The 19,308-nt window shown below is 47.9% G+C and overlaps 1 protein-coding gene across 3 annotated transcripts in view; it reads right to left on the minus strand.

The window, feature by feature from the left end:
* Positions 1–12,144, minus strand: part of Dock5 (dedicator of cytokinesis 5) — a 178,946-nt gene extending 166,802 nt beyond the window's left edge. For all 3 annotated transcript variants that reach the window (XR_012908002.1, XM_075950267.1, XM_075950268.1), the window contains exon 1: positions 11,857–12,144. Coding sequence is in view for 2 of the 3 variants with exons in the window: in XM_075950267.1 (XP_075806382.1) it covers positions 11,857–11,899 (43 nt within the window). In the remaining variant the exon portion in view is untranslated. The remainder of the gene's footprint in view (positions 1–11,856) is intronic.
* Positions 12,145–19,308: the final 7,164 nt, after the last annotated feature.

Below are 19,308 nucleotides of genomic sequence, written 5' to 3' on the forward strand. Positions count from 1 at the left end.
CGGGATGGGCACCAAAGCTACAGAGAAACCCTGTCTTGAAAACCAATATATATATATATACAAAAAAAAAAAAAAAAACCCAACAACTCCATAGCCTTCCTTTCTATTGCTGAAACCTGATCTCCTCTCCCCTTCAGGAGCCAATGGTGGACAGTTACTTTCTAGTCTTTCAGCAATGGAGGAGAGGTACCGGTAAAAGGATACATGTTTTCTTTTCCTCTTATATCCTGTGCCTGAAAATGTGTCTGACACATAGCAGGTAATATGAAAGTCCTTGTTTAATGGACGCGGTCACTGCTCTGTCCACTTCATACATCGTGCTGAAACACGTACATCCCAGGAAAGCCCACAGCTCTGCATTCATGAGGTCAAAGTGCCTTGCTCATCTTCTAAAAAGTTTCTTTTGGTTTGAGGTATGCTCAGAAAAGGACATCAACCATAAATGAATATTTCGCTTAATTTTCACGAAGTGAGAACTCACCTTAGCCAGCATCCACTTTAAGAAACAGACAGAGAGCACATGAGCGACATGCCCTTGACTTGACAGCATCTGCCTGCTAGGCCACCTTTCTCAGACACTACCCATTGCTACATACACGGGCCTGCCTTTAAATATGGCTACATAATTCTCCACCATGTGCACATGTTATAAATTATGGAGCCCAGCCAAGTGGTATTTTCTTTTCCACATTTTCACTATAAGCAATAGTTGGACAAATAACTTCTGACCTTCTCCTCATTCCCCACCTATCAGCTAGATAAACTCTTTTAAATGAAGTTGAAGAGTCAACAATTATGTGCACGTTCAATTTTAATCATTCCTTGCTGGAAAGATTCGATTTTAACCATCCCATGTCAGCAACTAAAACCACTATGACTCCAAAGTACAGTTAGCAGATCAACTACACTCTCATCTCAAGTCCACCGAGCTCCCCAGTTCATTGGATCCTTGGCAAAGTATGCAGCCATGAAGTGCATAGACCCGACCTCTGAATGCAGCAAGCCGAAAAAGAGAAACCTATCACATCCGACGCAGTCAGGATAGGACCATCCATCCTTCACCAGCCATGGCATAGAGCAAGTGCAATGCACTCTTCACTCCTGCTCTGAAGGAAGCAAAGGCACTGCAGCAGAGCCTCTGAAACCTGGCGAATGCACGCTCCTGTTTCAGGAGAAGCTTCATCTAGAGGAAGAGCATCAGCAGTTGCACAAAATGAGGCTGCCTTTCTTCCCCGCCATGTTAAGCAGTCCATTCCCCACCAGAAAGAACAGGCCAGGAGAGACGGTCTGTGAGAGAACGAGATGCTAGGCTCGCACTTAAAGGGTGCACGATGTGGCATTCTCAGTCTGCACAGACCCATCTCTAACTACCCTTTTCCGGCTTCCACGCCATTCTCCTGGTCCTCCATTAATAGTTACGCCCTCCATTCACGCCTCGGTGCTTTGTCAGACGTGGTGACGGCAGTTCTCAAGCCTGCCAGTGACTTGGTGAGAAGTGGCCCAACTTATTAATTTTGTGATGCCTACCATGTCAGCATCATTGTGCTGTGAACCAAAGAGCCAGGACCCCATGGCAATCGCCTGACACCAAGTGAGAAGTCAGCAAGCAGCCAAACCATGGAAGCCACAGTCATCCACTTCGTAGGCTCAAACACTTCCTTCTAGAAACTCTGAAACAGGAAGCTATTTCTGTAGTACCTTCCTATTTTAGTAGGAAGGAATTCTTTAGTAATTGCAATGTAGTAGGACTTTTATTTGTCGATGGGTGTCTTTAATTTTTGTAGTGTTTATACAGGACACAGGGTTTCACGCACGTAAGACAAATGTTCTACCACTGAGCAACAACCCCAACTCCTGGATCTTCCTATTGTCTTGTTTGTTTGTTCCTTAAATTGGGGTCTCATGAAGCCCACTCTAGCCTCAAACTCTGCATGTAGCTGTGGCCGGCTTTGAATTTCTGACCCTCTTGCCTCTAACATCTTGTGTGCTAGGATGACAGGTGTTATTTATAACAAAACTACCTGGAAAATCAGCAAAGTCAAATGGGTATTTTTGTCTTGGGATGCAGAGCTGATAGAGAAGTTTGCTCTCTTCTTGGGGGGAGAAAAGTAGTTAAGAAACAAGTTGAAGCCACCCCTCACCCCAATGCCCAATGATCTTTGAGGCAGAGGGGGGAGAGAGGATGGAAAAGCCAAAGGAGAGGAAAGACTGTAAGACTGATAGGTGATTTCAAAGAAATCGTGTTTTGCAGACACACATATGAACTCACAGAGCCGATGACAGAATGTACAAGACCTGTGCAATAGAGAGGGGATGGTAGATGTGTACCGTCACTACCAGCTGAGGAGCTATTAGCATCTGGTAGCTACTGGGAGAGGGAGAGTCGGTTTGTTGGATGCAGGTCCCGGTAGACTGACCACATGTCAGTGCTGGCCCCAATCGCAAGGCTAGCAAGGCAATGCAAAGGCGTCTCCATGGAGAAAGAAGAAAAAGGGTAGCATCAGAGTACGTGGGAAGGGATGGGATCGTTGAGAAGGAGCAAGGAGCGTTGAAGGGAACAAATATGTTCAAAATGCATTGCACGGAATTCTCAAGGAATTAATTTCTAGCTTTAATATTTAATATACAAGGCAGTCAACTACTGTCAGCTATTAGCGGTGAGAATCTGGAAGAGTTTCTTTAAGCCTCTAGACTTTTCTTCTTCTCTAACATGGCAGTGTTGCCCAGGAAATGGGACTGCTAGGATCTAGTTCTTAGGACTTTATGTCCCCTACACAAGGGGGCAGAACTGTGAGGTCTTATAACATCCTTAGGACTTGACTTCACAGCTGGTCTCTGGCAGTAACACCTGGTGTCTTAGTTACTTCGCTGCTGCTGTGAGAATACACCATGACCAAGGCAACTTACAGAGACAGGGTTTATTTGTGCTTACGGTTCCATGACAGCAGAGTGGAGGCATGGTGGCAAGAACGGCAGCCAAGAGCACAGGCTGAGTGCTCGGAGCTAGAACCACACACACAGGAAGCAGAGCAACCTGGGAATGCGAGAAAGCCTTGAAAGCTCAAAGCACAGCCCTAGTGATGTACTTCTTCCAGCAAGGCCATACCTTCCAAACCTACCCAAAAGCATCACCAACGGGGGACCAAGCATTCAAATGTCCAAGACTATGGGGAGCACTCTCCTCCTCCCTCCCGCTCTTTCACACACACATTTGTTTCTTGAGACAGGGTTTCTCTGTGTATAGCCCTGGCTGTACCGGAACTCACTCTGTAGACCAGGCTAGCCTTGAAGTCAGAGACGACATTTTTCATTCAACCCACTACACCTGGGATTTGAGGGCCACGTGGTCCCATGTTCATAGAACACAGAGTACAGGTGACTAAGCCACCACAGGATATGGTCTTGCTCATCTTGACTGAGTCAGCATCAACCTGATTGCATCTCTGATGCAATCTCGTTCCCTCATATTGCCTGCAAGGGCAGAGAGCCTAAGATCCTTAGAGGAGGTGACTCGGGGGTCTAAGTGCACCCTGCTGAGGACAGTCAGAGTTGGGAAGAAGACGGTTCCACCAGTAAAAGGTGGAAAACAATTCTGACACCATTTGAACAACAGGGAGGGGCTGTATGAAGCCCAAGCGCAGAGACACAAAGCCCACTTGTCTCTGGCTGGGATCCTGGTTGCCAGCAATTCAGTCACTGGACGGGGCCTGTCAGCCTGGGCTCAGGGAAGGGCACTGGACATCACTTGGAAAAACACAATGAATTCATGCACTTATCAGCTGCTTCCCTGTTCCCATTTCTGCCTCCACCCTCACCAAAGCACTTATTTGGGCTTCCCAGCAAAACCCAGTAATCCCAAAGCAAATTGGGTTTAATTATAAACCACGGTCGAAGCACCACTAAAGCACATCCTTAAATGCCCACAAGGAGGATGCATCCTATAGGTGCCTTTTACCTCTGTAGTAAGGGAGGATGTACATTCCCCTCCATTGGAGGCAAAACGGTGCTTTTTTCCCCTCTGAAACAAAGTCTCTTGCTGAGTTGGTCGGGCTGGCTTCCAACTAGTGGCAGTCCCTCTGCCTCAGCCTCTTGAGGGATGAGATGACAGGTGTGTCTGTATTAGCACGTCCAACCTTCTCCATTGAAATTCTAAGTACTTCTTGACCTCAGAAATACAGGCCAGGCCAAGGGTCAAGTTCATTCAAAGTAATTTCAAAGTCCTGGACCACACCTGTATCTGCTTACCTATCTTTTTTTTTTTTAAGCCAGGATCTCTCTGTGTAGTCCAGACAGATCCTTCCGGCCTCTGCTTCCCCAGTGCTAGGAATATAGGCATTTGCTACCCACTTCTAGCTTTTATTCATTCCCTGAATGTACTAAATATCCTTCATAAGTAAAGGGCTATGGTTGTTGTGCTGTTACACTGAGTATTTCTGGAAATAAGCTAATAGTTGGAAAATATTTCATTTATAAGAAAATTTGATAGTGAGAGAATGAATTCTTATCTTCAGTTCCTCTGGTCTGTCTCTCCAAATCCATCATGGGAAACAAGTTCATTCAAACTCTCAGCACTATGGTGGCAGTATCGCACCGAGGACCATCACAAAAATTTGGGTAAGTTGTTGAGGGAGCAGTCCTCACCCTACCCCCCAAACTGGCCTTGACTTCATCATCCTCCTGCCTCAGTCTTCCCACTGCCAACAAGCTAAAAAGTGCCCCTTGTCAGTCGGTGCCCACTTTCCCTACCTCATTCCCCACAGTCGCTTCCCTTTTCCCTGAGGGTACCCACTGCACAGTATCTCCATTCCGACAGGAAAGCAACACAGCTCCTTCTGCGGTACCAGAGGCAAAGGGTTTTCTACATCTCCTTTATCCCCCAAGACCACACCTTCTTTCTTTGCCAACTCCTGCTCAACACAGCATCCATCCAATGACTCAGCCCGACCCCACCCCCACTCCAAGTCTATTTAGTGTCACCAGCTTCTCAATCCAGCCAGGTCCTTCCATTAAACAATGAGAAAAGCCTCCATTTTATTCCTTCTTAATAAATGCTATATTGATGATTTCAGTTCCTCGCCTATACCGGTAACATAGTCTTGCGATTTTAAAGTTCATTAGGCCTACTTTCTCTATGGATCAGATGTCTTCTTCCCTGCTGCCATGTAGCTGGTGGGAAGCATGTTGATGTATATTCTCTGAGGAGTGGGTGGACCAGTTGGTAACTGGTGGGCATAGAATCACCTGTGCCTTTGCATAATCCCTGGGTGCGAACTGCAAGCCAGGTAGCATTCCTGGGGCTGGTGTATGCTGCTAAAATCGGAGAGTTGCTCCACATTTTAGCGTATGAGCAGTCAGTCAACCTCAACAAGTAAAGGGCTCGGCACACAGAGAGGTGAGCAAGGATAGTGACGCTTCCACAGGAGGGACCTCAGAAGGGACTGAGGAAGAGTTATCTGAAGACCTGGATAACCAAAGAGAATTAGATTTGTTTTATCATCCAGGAAGCACATTCCACAAGAGGGAGGCGCAAGTGCCAAGGCCCTGAGTCAAACTGAACTTGCAGAGTACAAAAAACAGAGATGACGCCAGCAGGGCTGGAGGGAAAAGGGATGCGAAGGGGTAGAAAAAACATGGAGCTTAAGCTATGACCAAAAGGTCCTATGCCACTAACCACACCTGGGAAGCATGGAGGAGGGGACATGGCTTTTTAAGGATCAGAAAAGGGGAAAGAGCAAGGAGCTGGAAGGCCACCAAACAGGCTTGTAGGGAAAAGGCAACATCAAACATACCAGGAAGTGGTGTTGTGAGGACAAACTATGGAGGAAGGACAAAACTTGGTGACAGGACAAACTTGGGATGACTCTTGGCCTTGGGTCTGAGCCTAGCAGGGAAATGACAGGAACTGGGGAAGGTGCTGGTGTGGGGGTTGTTGTGTGAAGTAGGGACCGTCCTGTGCTTCGGAGAGCTGCCTGCTGTAAGTGGGATGGGATGTAGACGTACCAGGAAGTGGCCTGCAGGGGTCCAAATCTGGAGATACAGAGACACGTATTAAAAGAGATAGGATGAGAAGGTTGGACACGAAAGCCCTCCAGGAGTCACCTGGGGGCTCAGGGCTTTCCTGGTCAAGGGTCAAGTCCTGACACAGCATGGTGAGGATGCTGTCATCTCAGCACTCAGGCAGCAGAAGCAGGAGGACCCGCATTTCAAGGCCACCATCCTCCGTGTTTCGTTCAGGCCAGCGTGCCATTACATTGAGACCCTGCCTCAAAACGGGGGTGGAGGGGTGCACAATGGTATTAAATCTGACGAAGCAAAACGGAACAAAAGCCACATGGGGCGAAAGAGATTCCTATTCCCAACTCTCTCTACCTAACGACAGCTGATCTTCAGCGTGCAGTCTCTATTCATTAACAGTCACTGGTGACTCCCTTACCACTCCTGCTGACTGCCACAAACCCATGCAGAGCAGTGACAACGGTGCCCAAGTCTCAAGAGAGACCACGCAGAGTGACACTCTGCCCTCGGCACCCCAGAACCCTCAGTGCAGCCCTGACGCTTCAGACAAGTAAAGAAGTCCCCACATACTATGCTTTTCCTACACATACGGAGTTAAGATAAAGTTTCACTCGTAAGTTAGGCGCCGTAAGCGAATAACAACTGTAATATAATAGAACAGCCGGAACCATATACGTGAGTAAAACTGCCAGGATTACTAATCTTGGGCTCTGGGGCCGTTAATAAGCAAAATAAAAGTCACACACAAACACAGCACTGCCAAAGCCCGGTCAAGCTGCTGTCTGCGATGTCTCCTTAGTGACTAACGGGTGGGTAGTTTATACAGCATGGACACTGAAGACAAAGGAATGTTCAATGTCCTGGGGGACAGATTAGGACTTGGGGGGGGGTCACCATGCTACTCAGAACAGCATGCTACGTTAAAAAAAATGTATGAATTACTTGTTCTGGAAGTTTCCCGTACCGTGTTCATGATCACAGATAATCCCGACTGGGGAGAACAACGTGGCGGAAGAACCACTGTACAAATACGCTTAAGCTATTGGCCAAACAGTATTGCAAATAATATAGGTCCTGTGTTACTATTTCGGGTCTGAGTGGCCGGAAACAAACAAACAGCCTCCGACAACACTCATGCATATACAGTCCCGCCCTCCAGAAACATGATTACAAATAATAAAAATAAACACTCTTAAAAAACAAACCAGACCAGTCACTATGGAATCCCTTCCCTGATATACCCCAGCCTCAGGAATACTGTGCCCAGGGTGGAGCAGGGCACAGGCTGAATGCACCAAGAAAGACCCAGAGTCTGGCTTAGGTCTTAAATTGGCACCTAAGGATCTGCGCTGCAAAGCCCGATGCTTGAGGCTACCCAGGGCAGAGCACAACTAAAGTGTTGGAGGGCTAACGGTGAAAGCCAGTGTTTCCCTCCAAAGGCTTCTTATCACGCTATAGCTATAGATACCGGAAATCCCAACATGCCTCAGTGAGCTGCCTTGCCAACAAAGAATGTAATCTTTGTTCTTGACATAAATGGCTTGTGTAGAAGCTGACTTAAAAATATACTTAAGCTGAGTGTCACGGTGCATGCTAGTTAATTCTAGCACTCCCGGGGCTAAGGCAGGAGGGTAGAGAGGACCAGGTCTGCCTGAGTTATAACAGGGAGATCCTGACTCAGACGGAGACAGGCTGACAGTAACTGAGGGACAAGCATAGTTATCACTGATACATGCTTAAAAACCAAATATTAGTATTTTGCAGCTCCATACACTTGAACAGCTAAAAGGAAGAGTAACATAAAGTAATACAGACCTGACTATACAGGTCTGTAGACTCAACTACTCAGGAGGCTGAGGCAAGCAGATTCCAACTTCAAGGCCTGCCTGGGCTGCTAAGGAACTCCAAGACCAGCCTGGACAACCTAGCAAAACGCAATAATGAAGATGAAAATGGTCTGGGAGTACAGATCAGCAGCAGAACATCTTCCTGGGTCTCCCAAGGCCCTCCGTTCAGTCACCAGTCCCGCAAATAAGTAACATCAACAAAGAAAAGTGAAGGAAACATAAAGTTGCCTGGCTTTGCAGAGTAATCTATTCCTAAAGACTTAGCACTCGTTCTAAGGAGCTCGTTCTGGAATACTGATGTTGAGTATTAAAGTACTTATTCTAAAGAATGAATCCTATCAATCCCCTTTCTGGACAACACAGATGTGCACAGTGGTCACCCAAATACTTGAGGCTGAACTAGTTCATGTTGTATTCAAGAACTCAGGACTCCCAGACGTTTTCAGTCCCTACTGAAAAATAATCAAGAGGGAACCAAAGCAGAGGCAAGGCGGGACTGTTACCTTTCCCAAGCACAATCCAAAGGCAGACGACAGTCCACCCTGGCAGCAAACCTCCCCTGAGTGACAGCCTCCTCTGCAGCATACAGCCACAGGTGGGGTGGCTGAAAGTCACCAAAAGCCTCGAGATGGCTGCCGGGCAGCTTTCTTCACCATCTGCCGGAGTGACAACATCCTAGGGCAGTACAGTCACAACAGTACACCCAATGATGACATCCAAACAACATCCAAACAACCTAAGGAATGCTTCCTTACTTCCGCGGAAAATAGTGGGGATTCTGGCTTCTTCCAATAAAACCCACATTTTGGGTTGGGACAAGTGAAATGTCAAAGCTGAACTGGGGAAAACTTATTAAATTCCTAGAAAAGTTATGTCAGCTCACTTTCAGGGCCCCTCAACATCAAGGGCGATTACTATTGAAAACATTTACAGAGGTGGCTGGCCCCTTGCCCACAGCAGACATGTTCCAAAACCTCAGTTGATCATGAAACCCTGGAATACTCTGCCTACATAGGCCTACGATGGCTTAATTTATAGATTAGGCCCTGTAAGACATGAACAATAACTAACAATAAAAGATTGTAATACTATACCAAAACGCAAGTCATATGAATGTGTTCTCATTCTCTCTCTCATATGCCATTTCATAACTGGGCCTCATCTGACTACTGATAACTGTAACTGCAAGAGAATGAAACTGTAAGGAGAACTGTTGTCGACCTGGCAAAACCTTCTGATTCAGGCAGAAATAAAAACCCATAACCTTAGTTTGCCAGAATTCTTCCACTGGGGAGACATAAACATCTAGCCCCTCTTTGTAGGGCACTAATGACAAACCAAGGCATAATTCTACCAAAGTCCAACTTGGGGAACCATTGGGCTTACTTGCAGAGCACATGAAGAACAGGGGACCCCAAAGTAATCTTGGCACCAGAAAGTCTCACTCCGGCTTGGATGAGGAACTGTCTTCCAGTTACCCCGTCACCCTCTATGTGTGCCAATTCGGGCAGAATTAACACACTTAGCCGTGCTGAGCATCGTGGTGCATGCCTTTAATCCCAGCTCTTAGGAGGCAGGTTCAAACCCATCAGTTCAAGGCCAGCCTGGTCTACAGCATGAAGTTCCAGGGCAGCCAGGGCTACATCAAGAAACAAACACCTAGCCAGAGAGTGTCGGAGAGCGCAGCTGGGATCATAGAAGAGAAACGAATAATCCTCCCTAACTCCTCCAACATGGTCAATACATCTGCTGGCATAGCAAGTAGCCACTGCGGTTTTGCTGACCAGGCTAGCGTTCTATAACACCTGGTGGTGGGGAGAGCTAAGGGATGGTGCAAGGTAGAGACTCAGTGAAGAGCAGCAGGAGTAAAACTGAAGGAAGCAATAGGCAGATTTGAACCCCAAGGGCAAGGCTAGAGAGGGATGCAGTGTTGGGAGGGTGCTGTAGAGGGGGGCGGGGCAAGCACAAGGGAGCAAAGCCCCATGGGACTGGCTCTCCGTCGAATACAGGAGCACAGTGATGAGTGGATTGTCCACCGTGGAGAGGTCACAGAAGGGGAGTGGAGCAAGCGACTCCACTATGGGAGCTCTGAAAACAGCTCTCTCTAGGGCTCTCCTGCAGCCAGGGCAAGCTTCCAAGCACAAGAGTCCAGATGCCCCCGGGAGACTCATCCCCGCTTCAGCATCCACATCTACTTGAATCTGCCTGCGGTGTCTAGTGAAGTAAGTATCCCTGAAGACACCCAGGAACAACTTTGCTGAGATCTGCCCCCCTAGAAGCAATAGCCAAAGGCTTTCCACAACCTCTGATAAATAACCAGAATCTTGACTCCAGGGCCCAGGGATATCCCGGAAACAACAGTCCTACTCCATGCCTTCGACAACATAAAGCACCCTGTCAGAAACGTACCTGCTGGGAACAACTTTTTTTTTCCCTTCGGTTTTTAGAGACAGGGTTTCTCTGTGTAGCTTTGGAGTCTGGAGTCTGTCCTGGAACTCACTTTGTAAACAAGGCTGGTCTCAAACTCACAGAGATCTGCCTGCTTCTGCCTCTCAAGTGCTGGGGTTAAAGGCGTGCGCCACTGCCACCCGATTTAGAAGTGACCTTTTTATAATTAGCGACTAGTTAATGCTAAACATGCTTTTATCCATTAATTAGTACTTCATACTGCTCAAATAAATGCCCTCCTTTTGGTGCAGGAGAGGGAACCCAAGGCTTTGGACATGCTATATGATTGACGCACACAACCCTTCATCAATTTTACAGTATTTCACTTAGACAACAATCAGTTTCTTACTAGCTGGCACCTGGCCAACAATCCTATCAGAAGTTTGGGGGTTAAGTCAAGACTTGGTGATCTGGGGCTGAAGAAAATCTTACCTATCTGTGTGACCTGCAGCCATGTGGAGAAGCAAAAATTCTAAAAGTAAAGCCAAATTTAAAAAAAAGTTTTGGGAATATATATATACACAGATAGACACACATTTACAAATGTCTTTGACAGGCTTTCAACCTGCATCAAATTAATAACATACTAAAGACGACAGGGGACACATAGGACTTACGTCCAAAAGAATCTAGATGTCACAACAGACTAATTACATCAGGCAGTGTTTCTGCGGACCCGGGAGGTGAAGAAAAAGAGGCGTGCTGAAGGGAGTGAAGCGAAGGATTACATTTCAAACCTGCCAAGTGAACGAATCCGAGAGAAAGTGATAAAATTCTCACACAACATACTTGTTTATCCCAGAGGCTCCTTTTAAAGTCTAATTGTCATGGCAGTCGCCCAGCTAAAGGTGAGTGCTTCTCACCTGACCTCCTTCAATCAAAAGTGAAAGTGGGAAGTTTGTCCGCTTGGGTCCAAACCCGCATAGCCACGGTTTCGGACCCAAACCAAGAGGACAAACAGCTCAACTACCACGGGGCTGGAGGATACGGTGCTCACGAATTGCCAAGCGCCAGTGCGGAACCTATCCCCTTCTTGTCCCGCGGGGAAGCTGTGTCACACCTCCTCATCCACGCCAGTAGGTCGGATGGGTGTCCTCACACACAGCCCCAGGACCCCTTGCCCTCCTTCCCACGCCACACTTCCTGCCTCTTCCATCACCTCCACTTGCAACTTAGGCTTCTAATTCTGTTTGTGACTGCGGTCGGGACTGCAGTCCCAGGGAGGGAAGGAGCCGGACTTTGGGACTTCGGAGTGGAATCTGGAAAAGGGCAAAGCGCACCATCCCACGTGCGACCCTCGCTGAACACCTACGGCTGAGGGGACCCGGCGCGCGCTCCTACAGGGCGCAGCGCAGGAGTTCGGGGTTCGGATAGGGGATGAGAGTCCCCAAACCTAGCAGCACTTTTAGCAACCAGGGAGGGCTGGACTCCCGGGGCTGCAGCACAAGGGGGGCCGGGTGGCCGAGGGTGCGCCAGCTCGGCGGGGCCAAAGCCCGGGGCGGACTCGGTGGCGCTCGGGTCAGGGTGGGGCGGGGCAAATACTCACCAACCCCGTACTTCTGCCTCTTGGTCGGGATCCAGCGGGCCATGGCGACGACCTCGCCCCGCGGCGCTAGCGGCTGTAGCTACTCGCGCTCGGAGCGCTGCTGCTCCTGTCGGACTCTTCCGCCATGTTCCGGCAAAACTTGGGCGACTTTGGCGCGCCCGGCCGCGTCTCCGCCGCGCCGTCCCGCCTCGCTCGCGCCCGGGGTCCCGCACGCCCGCGCCTCCCGCTCGCCCGCTTGCCCGCGGTCACCTGCTGGGGCCAGCGGCCGCGCAGCCCCGCGCGCCCTCCCCGGCGCCGCCCCGGCTCCTCCCGCTGGCCGCGCCCTCTGCGCCCCGGCCGCCCGCCCGCCTCCCCCGCCGACTCCGCCTCGCCCAGCCGAGCCACAGCCGAGAGCTGGCCGCCGGGTCCTCCGGGTCCTCCGGGTCCTCCCGGGGTCGCCTCTGAGGTCCCCAACGCTCCCAGGCTGCGCCGCCGCGCGCGGAGGAGGAGGGGGGAGGAGAAGCTGGTGAGAGTCTCCGGTCGCCTCCGGACGCTCAGTAAATATTTGTTGAATGAATGAGCCGTGAGCTACCGCCTTCGCCTCAGGGAGCGTCTGCTGAAGCCCCGAGAGCCGGAAGCCGGTTTCAAATCCCGCAGGGAACTAGTGCAAGGGACGCGGGCGCTCAAAAGTGTCCGATCTAGGGGACCTTCCGTTAGGAAACTGTTGACAGAGCTCTAATCTGGAAATCCCGAACTCAGGGACTTATTTCTCCCCCCTGTAGCTGTTTCACACTGAGGGAAGGTGTTCGCTCCAAGGGGTCCCCTTTCCAACTGCCCTTCTGCCCAGAAGGACCCTGTGGGGAAGACTCGGGAACATTCACCCGGGTCTTTTTCCACACTCAGACTGAGAACTCCAAAAGGCGGCTGTGCCTTGAACTGCACAGGGATGCGCGTGGCGCCCTCTGCGGGGAAATGCGCTTCCCCCAGAAGCGACTCCTGAGTGAGGTAGACTCTACTTAGAAGTAAAATTTCAGATTAAGTGGCCAGTTAGCTTCACCATCTGAAAAAAATACCTCTTGCGAGAAATTGTGTTGTTCTTGGGGTCTGTGGAAGCTTTCTTGCTCAGTTTGGAGCCTGACAGGAATAGAACACGAAATTAAATCACACAGTCAAAGGCAGAAATGCTTGGTCAGAAATGAGTGACCTGCGGTGACTCTTTGCAAACCATGCCTGAATAGCTTTTTAATCCTGGTTTTCCGCTTTAGAAAATAAGTCCCGAACTTCGATTCCCGGATGAGAGAAGCATAATTGGTACCTACTAATGACCATGCTTCGGCCATCTTTCTTAAAGTGTTTCAGTTACATCTGGTTTTAAACGGTAATTTTTATTCTGTATTTGGGGAAAACTCAAAGTTAAATACGATTACATAATGTATCGTTTATTACCTTTGTAATTTAAAAATAAATTTTTGTTGTGTACTTAATACTGAATGTTTAAAAAATAATCACCAAAGAATCTAAACAACAAGAAAACAATAAACCAAGTTACAAACTGTACTGTACTAAACAGAGTTCTGAAAAGAAAAAAATAAAAACGGGTAAGAAACACTCTTAAAAAGAAAAGAAAGTTCCGGTTGGAATCTACTTAATACACAGCAAAACCTATTTTCTATCAGTGAAGACCTGACATCCACAAAGATCCCCACCATCTCCCCAAAATAACTTCTCCTTGGTCAATGACATCATGATCAACTTAACCACCCAGGCTAGGTAATTTCTTCTTCCTTTCTCTCTAAGTGAGCTACTCTGTGTTGGGCACTGTTCTTGGATTGGAGGTTCAGTAGTGAGGTAAGTGAGACCCCTACCTTCATGCATGCCACAGGAGGCTAGGCCTGCAGAGAGAAACCCTAGCAAGAAGCCTGAGGAGTGTGGGTGCCATGGATTAACAAAGAGGTATCTGGAAAGGCCTCTGAGGTGAGAGGAGACTGAAGGGCAGAACTACAGGAAGTGAGGATAATAAAGGGAGAAGTGTTCCAGATGGCCTGCGTGGCAAAGCAAAGGCCACGGAGCAGGTCCGACAGGCTCCAAACTGGCAAAGAATCTTGGGCACCGAATGATCTGAGTAAAGCAGAGGAAACCTGGCCCAAGGGGCAGAGGTGCTGCCATGCAGGAGGCCACAACTAGAATGAGAACTTCCTGTTTATTACTGGAGGGTCTGAGCTTCGGTCAGTGGGGAGAAAAGGCACCGTCTACCTGTGTCTCTGCAAGGGCTGAGGATATCCTTCAATGAAGACAGCAGGGGATGGTAGGTGCCTGAGGAAAGCGCTTGAGTTCTGAATGCAAACTGAAGGGGGGGCAAGAGGAGGACAGAGGGAGCAGAGAGAGGCTCTCAACGAGATTTATTGGCCTCTCTGCTTTACTAGCGTGTTTCTGGAAAAAGCTGGCAAGAAGACAAGCTTATGTTTCATTGTTTTGGGTTTTTGTTATTGTGAACTCTTTACTCGCACTGTCCACACATAGGCTCTGCAAACCCTGGCTTTGGGGTGTGAGAGACCAAATCATTGAAGAATGAAAGACTCCAGTCTTGGGGTTGAATACAGCTGCCACTTCTGTTTGTTGGTCTGTACCCTCTGCTGTGGATCAAAGTTTACTCCCCACCTCTGAATACTCCCTAGGATTTATTTCCTTGTCCACTGCTCAGCCACCGCTCGCCCTGGACCTTAGAAGCTGTCAACCTTGGCCATAGGTCTGGGCTGCTGAGGCAGTGGGGGCTTCCCAGAGTTGCCTCAGTCACCTGTGTGCAGGGAAATAGATGGTCTTTGTTCTCTAACCGAGTATATATTTTTACATTTAATGTACACTAAATGTCAATCCTTCCAGCGAAAGCCATTTCAGTGGGCTCCCTCTATGTAGTTGTAGGCTATTTTCAAAGCTCTGGATTTGAATTTGGACTCTGGAGATTTCAAGCCTGGCAATGATTGCTTTTAATAGAGTTGGAGGAGCCAGGCGGTGGTGGCGCACGCCTTTAATCCCAGCACTCGGGAGGCAGGGGCAGGTGGATCTCTGTGAGTTTGAGGCCAGCCTAGTCTACAAGAGCTAGTCCAAAAGCTACAGAGAAACCTTATCTTGGAGAGAGAGAGAGAGAGAGAGAAAGAGAGAGAGAGAGAGAGAGAGAGAGAGAGAGAGAGAGAGAGAGAGAGAGAAATGGAAAACCTTCATCACAACTTCCACGGCGTTTATTCTTTTCCCTCTGCAGACTGAAGTCCAACCACTTTGTTCTATCAGATGATTGTATCCCAGTTTGAAAATCCGTTTCAATCATAAAAGCACAGCTATTCAAATTCTTGTTATTAAAATGAGGTTTATAATTAGCGAGTTGACCAGATGGGTAGGTGGAGTAACAGCCTGTTTTCCAGAATTAGCCTTTCCCTTTTCCTCTGGTGCCTTTTCAGGAAAGAAAAAAAAATAAGCCATGAACCACACTCTACAATTACAGATATTTAGACTCCAAAGCCAATAAGAATACCAGCATCTCATGTACCCAAGAAGACTCTCGCATCTGTGCTTGCGGGAGCTCCACAGAAAGAAAAGAGGAGAAATGGATTTCTAGGCTAGCTTGATTGGCCTGAATTCTGGAGCTGTCCCCAACAGTTCCTAATATAGAACACCAAGACAGCTCCACTTTCCCCATTGATCGGGTTTATTTTACCAAGCCTGCCTGACCCAACTTCCTTATAAGAATATAAGGATTCTGTTATGGACAGTTTTGTAGGAATTATTTGTTTGTTTTTTCTCTAAATAAGGATGTCATTTTCTGCTAGAATGACAAGAAAATAACAAAGAATGCAAATGGTTTACCGGGTAGAGGTGGCACTTAGGGAGGCAGAGGCAAGCAGGTCTTCATGAGCTCTAGGACTGCCTTGTCTATAGAGCAAATTCCAGGACACAGAGAAACCTGTCTCCAAAAATAAAAGTAAATGATTATTGGTTCTAAGCCAAGATTTGAGGGCGTTTTCAGGCCAATGCTATGGAGCGAGTCATGCATTGGAATTTGAAACCCCTGAGCTGAACAGGGCAATGAAGATCATCTTTTGAGCCCCAGAAACACTTTCCCATACACCCTGAAGATTCTCACATCATTCTCTACTTTGTACCCCCAAATGGTGCAGACTCTGAACATCGCTGGATCCATCCTCTGCTTGGATACCTGGCTTGGAGTGAGAAATGAACCCTGATAGTTAGGGAAAGAATAATCTTGCTTTTATACCATTCCTCTCTTGATTCCCCCTCATGGGAAGATTTGTGCTTGGTTGGCACTTTAACCTCTTACACCACCAAGCAAGACACTTTTGATTTTATTTCTAGGATTCTCTTTGTTGAAGTCACCTTGGGAAGGAGGCTGATGCTATGAACATTAAGAAATCATTGGATTTTTGGTGGTCTGGGGAAATACTCAGTGGGTAAAGTGTTGAAAGTGTTTGCTACGTAAGAGTGAAGGTCTGAGTTTGAATTCCAGAACTTACGTGAGGCTGGATGGAGAACGGTGGTGTGCTTTAATCCAGGGTCTCTGTAGGGGGATGTGGCATGGTGGCGTGTTATAATCCAGGCTCTATAGGGGGACGTGGCACAGTGGTGTGTTGTAATCCATGGTCTCTGTAGGGGGACGTGGCAGAGTGGTGTGCTGTATCTAAGGTCTCTGTAGGGGGACATGACACGGTGGTGTGCTATAATCCAGGGTCTCTGTAAGGGGACGTGGCAGAGTGGTGTGCTGTATCTAAGGTCTCTGTAGGGGGACATGACACGGTGGTGTGCTATAATCCAGGGTCTCTGTAAGGGGACATAGCACAGTGGTGTGCTATAATCCAGGGTTCTATAATGAGAAGGGAGGTAGGGACAGGAGGCTCCCTGGAAGCTTGCAGGCCAGCTAGCAGAAAACTACAAGAGATCCAATGTACACAAGTGTTAAGGTGAAGACTGGCAATCAGGTTTCTCTTTTGACATCAGTGTGTATATGTGATACACACCAACACTCATACATATGAGTGTGTACACACACATAAACACACATACAGATTTTTTAATTAATCATTAGTTTGCTGAAAACAATATAAGATTCATAGTCGTGTGAGATGGATGAAAGCTCCTTGGTTAAAAAATAGCTGCATTTGTATAGTTTTAAAATATTATGTATAGGTTTTGAAAGGTCCATGCATGTACCTAAAAATACCTCCCAAAAGCTTGGCATGGTCACACATATTTAAATCCTAACATTCAGGAGAAGGCAGTAGGAGCATCAGGAGTTCAAGGCCACCCTAGGATAGATGAGACCCAGTCAAGAATCAAAAATGGAGCTGAGCTGGAGAGATGGTTCTGTGGTCAAGAGCACTTGCTGCTTTTGCAGAGGATCCAGGTTCTCTTCCCAGCTACGCATAGCAGCTCACAGGCACATTTAACCTCAGTTCCAGGGCATCTGACATCCTTTTCCCACCTCTGTGTGTTCCTGCACGCTTGTGGTACACATATACTTACTCTGGCACACACATACATAAAAATAATTATAAATATTTTAAAACAAGCCTAGCAAAACTGCTCAAAATGAGATAATGACAACAATCCAGGCATAATACGGAAAGTTCATGGGCTATGCGCACAAGCTGGGAATTGTCTGCTTACACTTGACCTTTATCTGCAGTAGGAGTGGCGGCTCACCAGCAGTTCTTGGTCCCAGTGACACTTGGGTTTTATTGTCTCCATGGCTGTCACATTCGGCAGATTTTTCTTCCTGTCACTCTGTCAAGAAGACAAAAGCGTTGGTCTAGGGTTTTTAATTTAGCATCAGGACAATTTCAGTTCCTGTCCTCACCAGTTACAGAGTCACGAGGGGCGTGTGTGGCCAAGCATACACCTGGCTTCGTTCCTCCCAGTGCTGGCCCGTGAGGTGTATGTCACTCTTGCCTTCACCTCACAGATGTGGGAATGGTGGTTTAGAAGATGGAAGAAATCGCTTGTGAAGTTAACTAGTGTCAGGCAGAAGTAAATCCAGACTAAGCAGTCAGATTCTAGTGCTCTGATGGAAACCTGAGGTCATGGGTCTTTTTCTGGAAAGGTGTGTGTGTGTGTGTTTGTGTGTGTGTGTGTGTACGTGTACGCTCATGCACACAACTGCACATGTACACCTTTGCTGACCATAGGGACTTGGTTTTTGTTATTTTTTTCCAAGACAGGGTTTCTCTGTGTAGCCCTGTCTGTCCTGGAGATGGCTTTGTAGACCAGGCTGGCCTTAAACTCGCATCCATCCTCCTACCTCCGACTCCCGACTGCTGGGATAGAGATGTTTGCTACTTCCACCTGGCAACCATAGGGACTTTACTGCAGTGACTTGATGGCTCAGGTACAACAGGCATCCAGCCACAGTCACTATGTAAATGAACGAGTACAGCTGCGTTTCGAGAAAACCTTATTTGTATCTGAATTTCACATAATTTCATGAAATGTTCTTCTCTGGATTTCTATTCCCAGGCATTTAGGAAAGTAACTCCAGGCTGTATAAAAGCAGCAGATAAACTGACTTGGCCCTCAGCCAGCCCTAAAACAAACCAGGATTGGCACCCTTTAGGTGGGCAGGAGGGCCGGAGCATCCAGGAGGAATAAAATGAAGCTGGAGACCTTGCTGGAGCCTTCTCACCGTGAGAATTTGCATGAGGATCTGGGAGAGGGCACTGGGAGGAAAGGATCCTAAATCGGAAATGCTGTCTTAGAGATCACCTGGCAGGGTCTCTGGAGAGGGTGATGCCTATGTAATCCCAGCCCTTGGGAGGTGGAGGCAGGAGAATGGCAAGTCCCAGGGTAGCCTGACCTCTGTGACAAGACCCTTTCTCAATGAGAGAGACAGGGAAGGTAGGGATTGTGGAGTTGGGGCGGGGCAGACAATGTGACATTTCTAGGAACAGTGAGATCCATTTTTTTTTGCTTTTATTGTCTGCCCCCACCCCTTTGAAGACTATACTGAATGATAAGAACTCTATATCAAAATCCAAACCTCCTCCGTGAGACAGTGGCACACACGAGGGCTTTAGTAGCCACAGCAGACACCTCCAGAGTGGATACGAGCGTCTCAGTGGATGCTCCTGCCCCCCCCCTGCAAACACTGACACCCAAAATAAGGGATTAGCACTAGAAGGAAGTGTTATGGTACTCTGAGGAGATCTGAAGGGCCAGATGAATGGTGGCAGTATCACCTGGTTAAGGTTAGGGCAGAAGAAAATCAAATACCCAGAATGCTTTGTGAGCCCTGAGAAGAATGACTTGGTGACTTCCTGAAATAGCGGAAGGGGCCTGGAAGGCAGAATAGGAGGTCTTATTAACTGGCCTGAAAAGGCCATTTGGTGTTGCCCCCCCCCCCCCCCACCACGCACCTCTGCTCGTTATCCCTAAAATTCATGTTTTTGAATGTCCTTTTTTGTATCCTTTTGG

Source organism: Microtus pennsylvanicus, chromosome 15, assembly GCF_037038515.1.
Source record: "Microtus pennsylvanicus isolate mMicPen1 chromosome 15, mMicPen1.hap1, whole genome shotgun sequence".
Classification (NCBI taxonomy): domain Eukaryota; kingdom Metazoa; phylum Chordata; class Mammalia; order Rodentia; family Cricetidae; genus Microtus; species Microtus pennsylvanicus.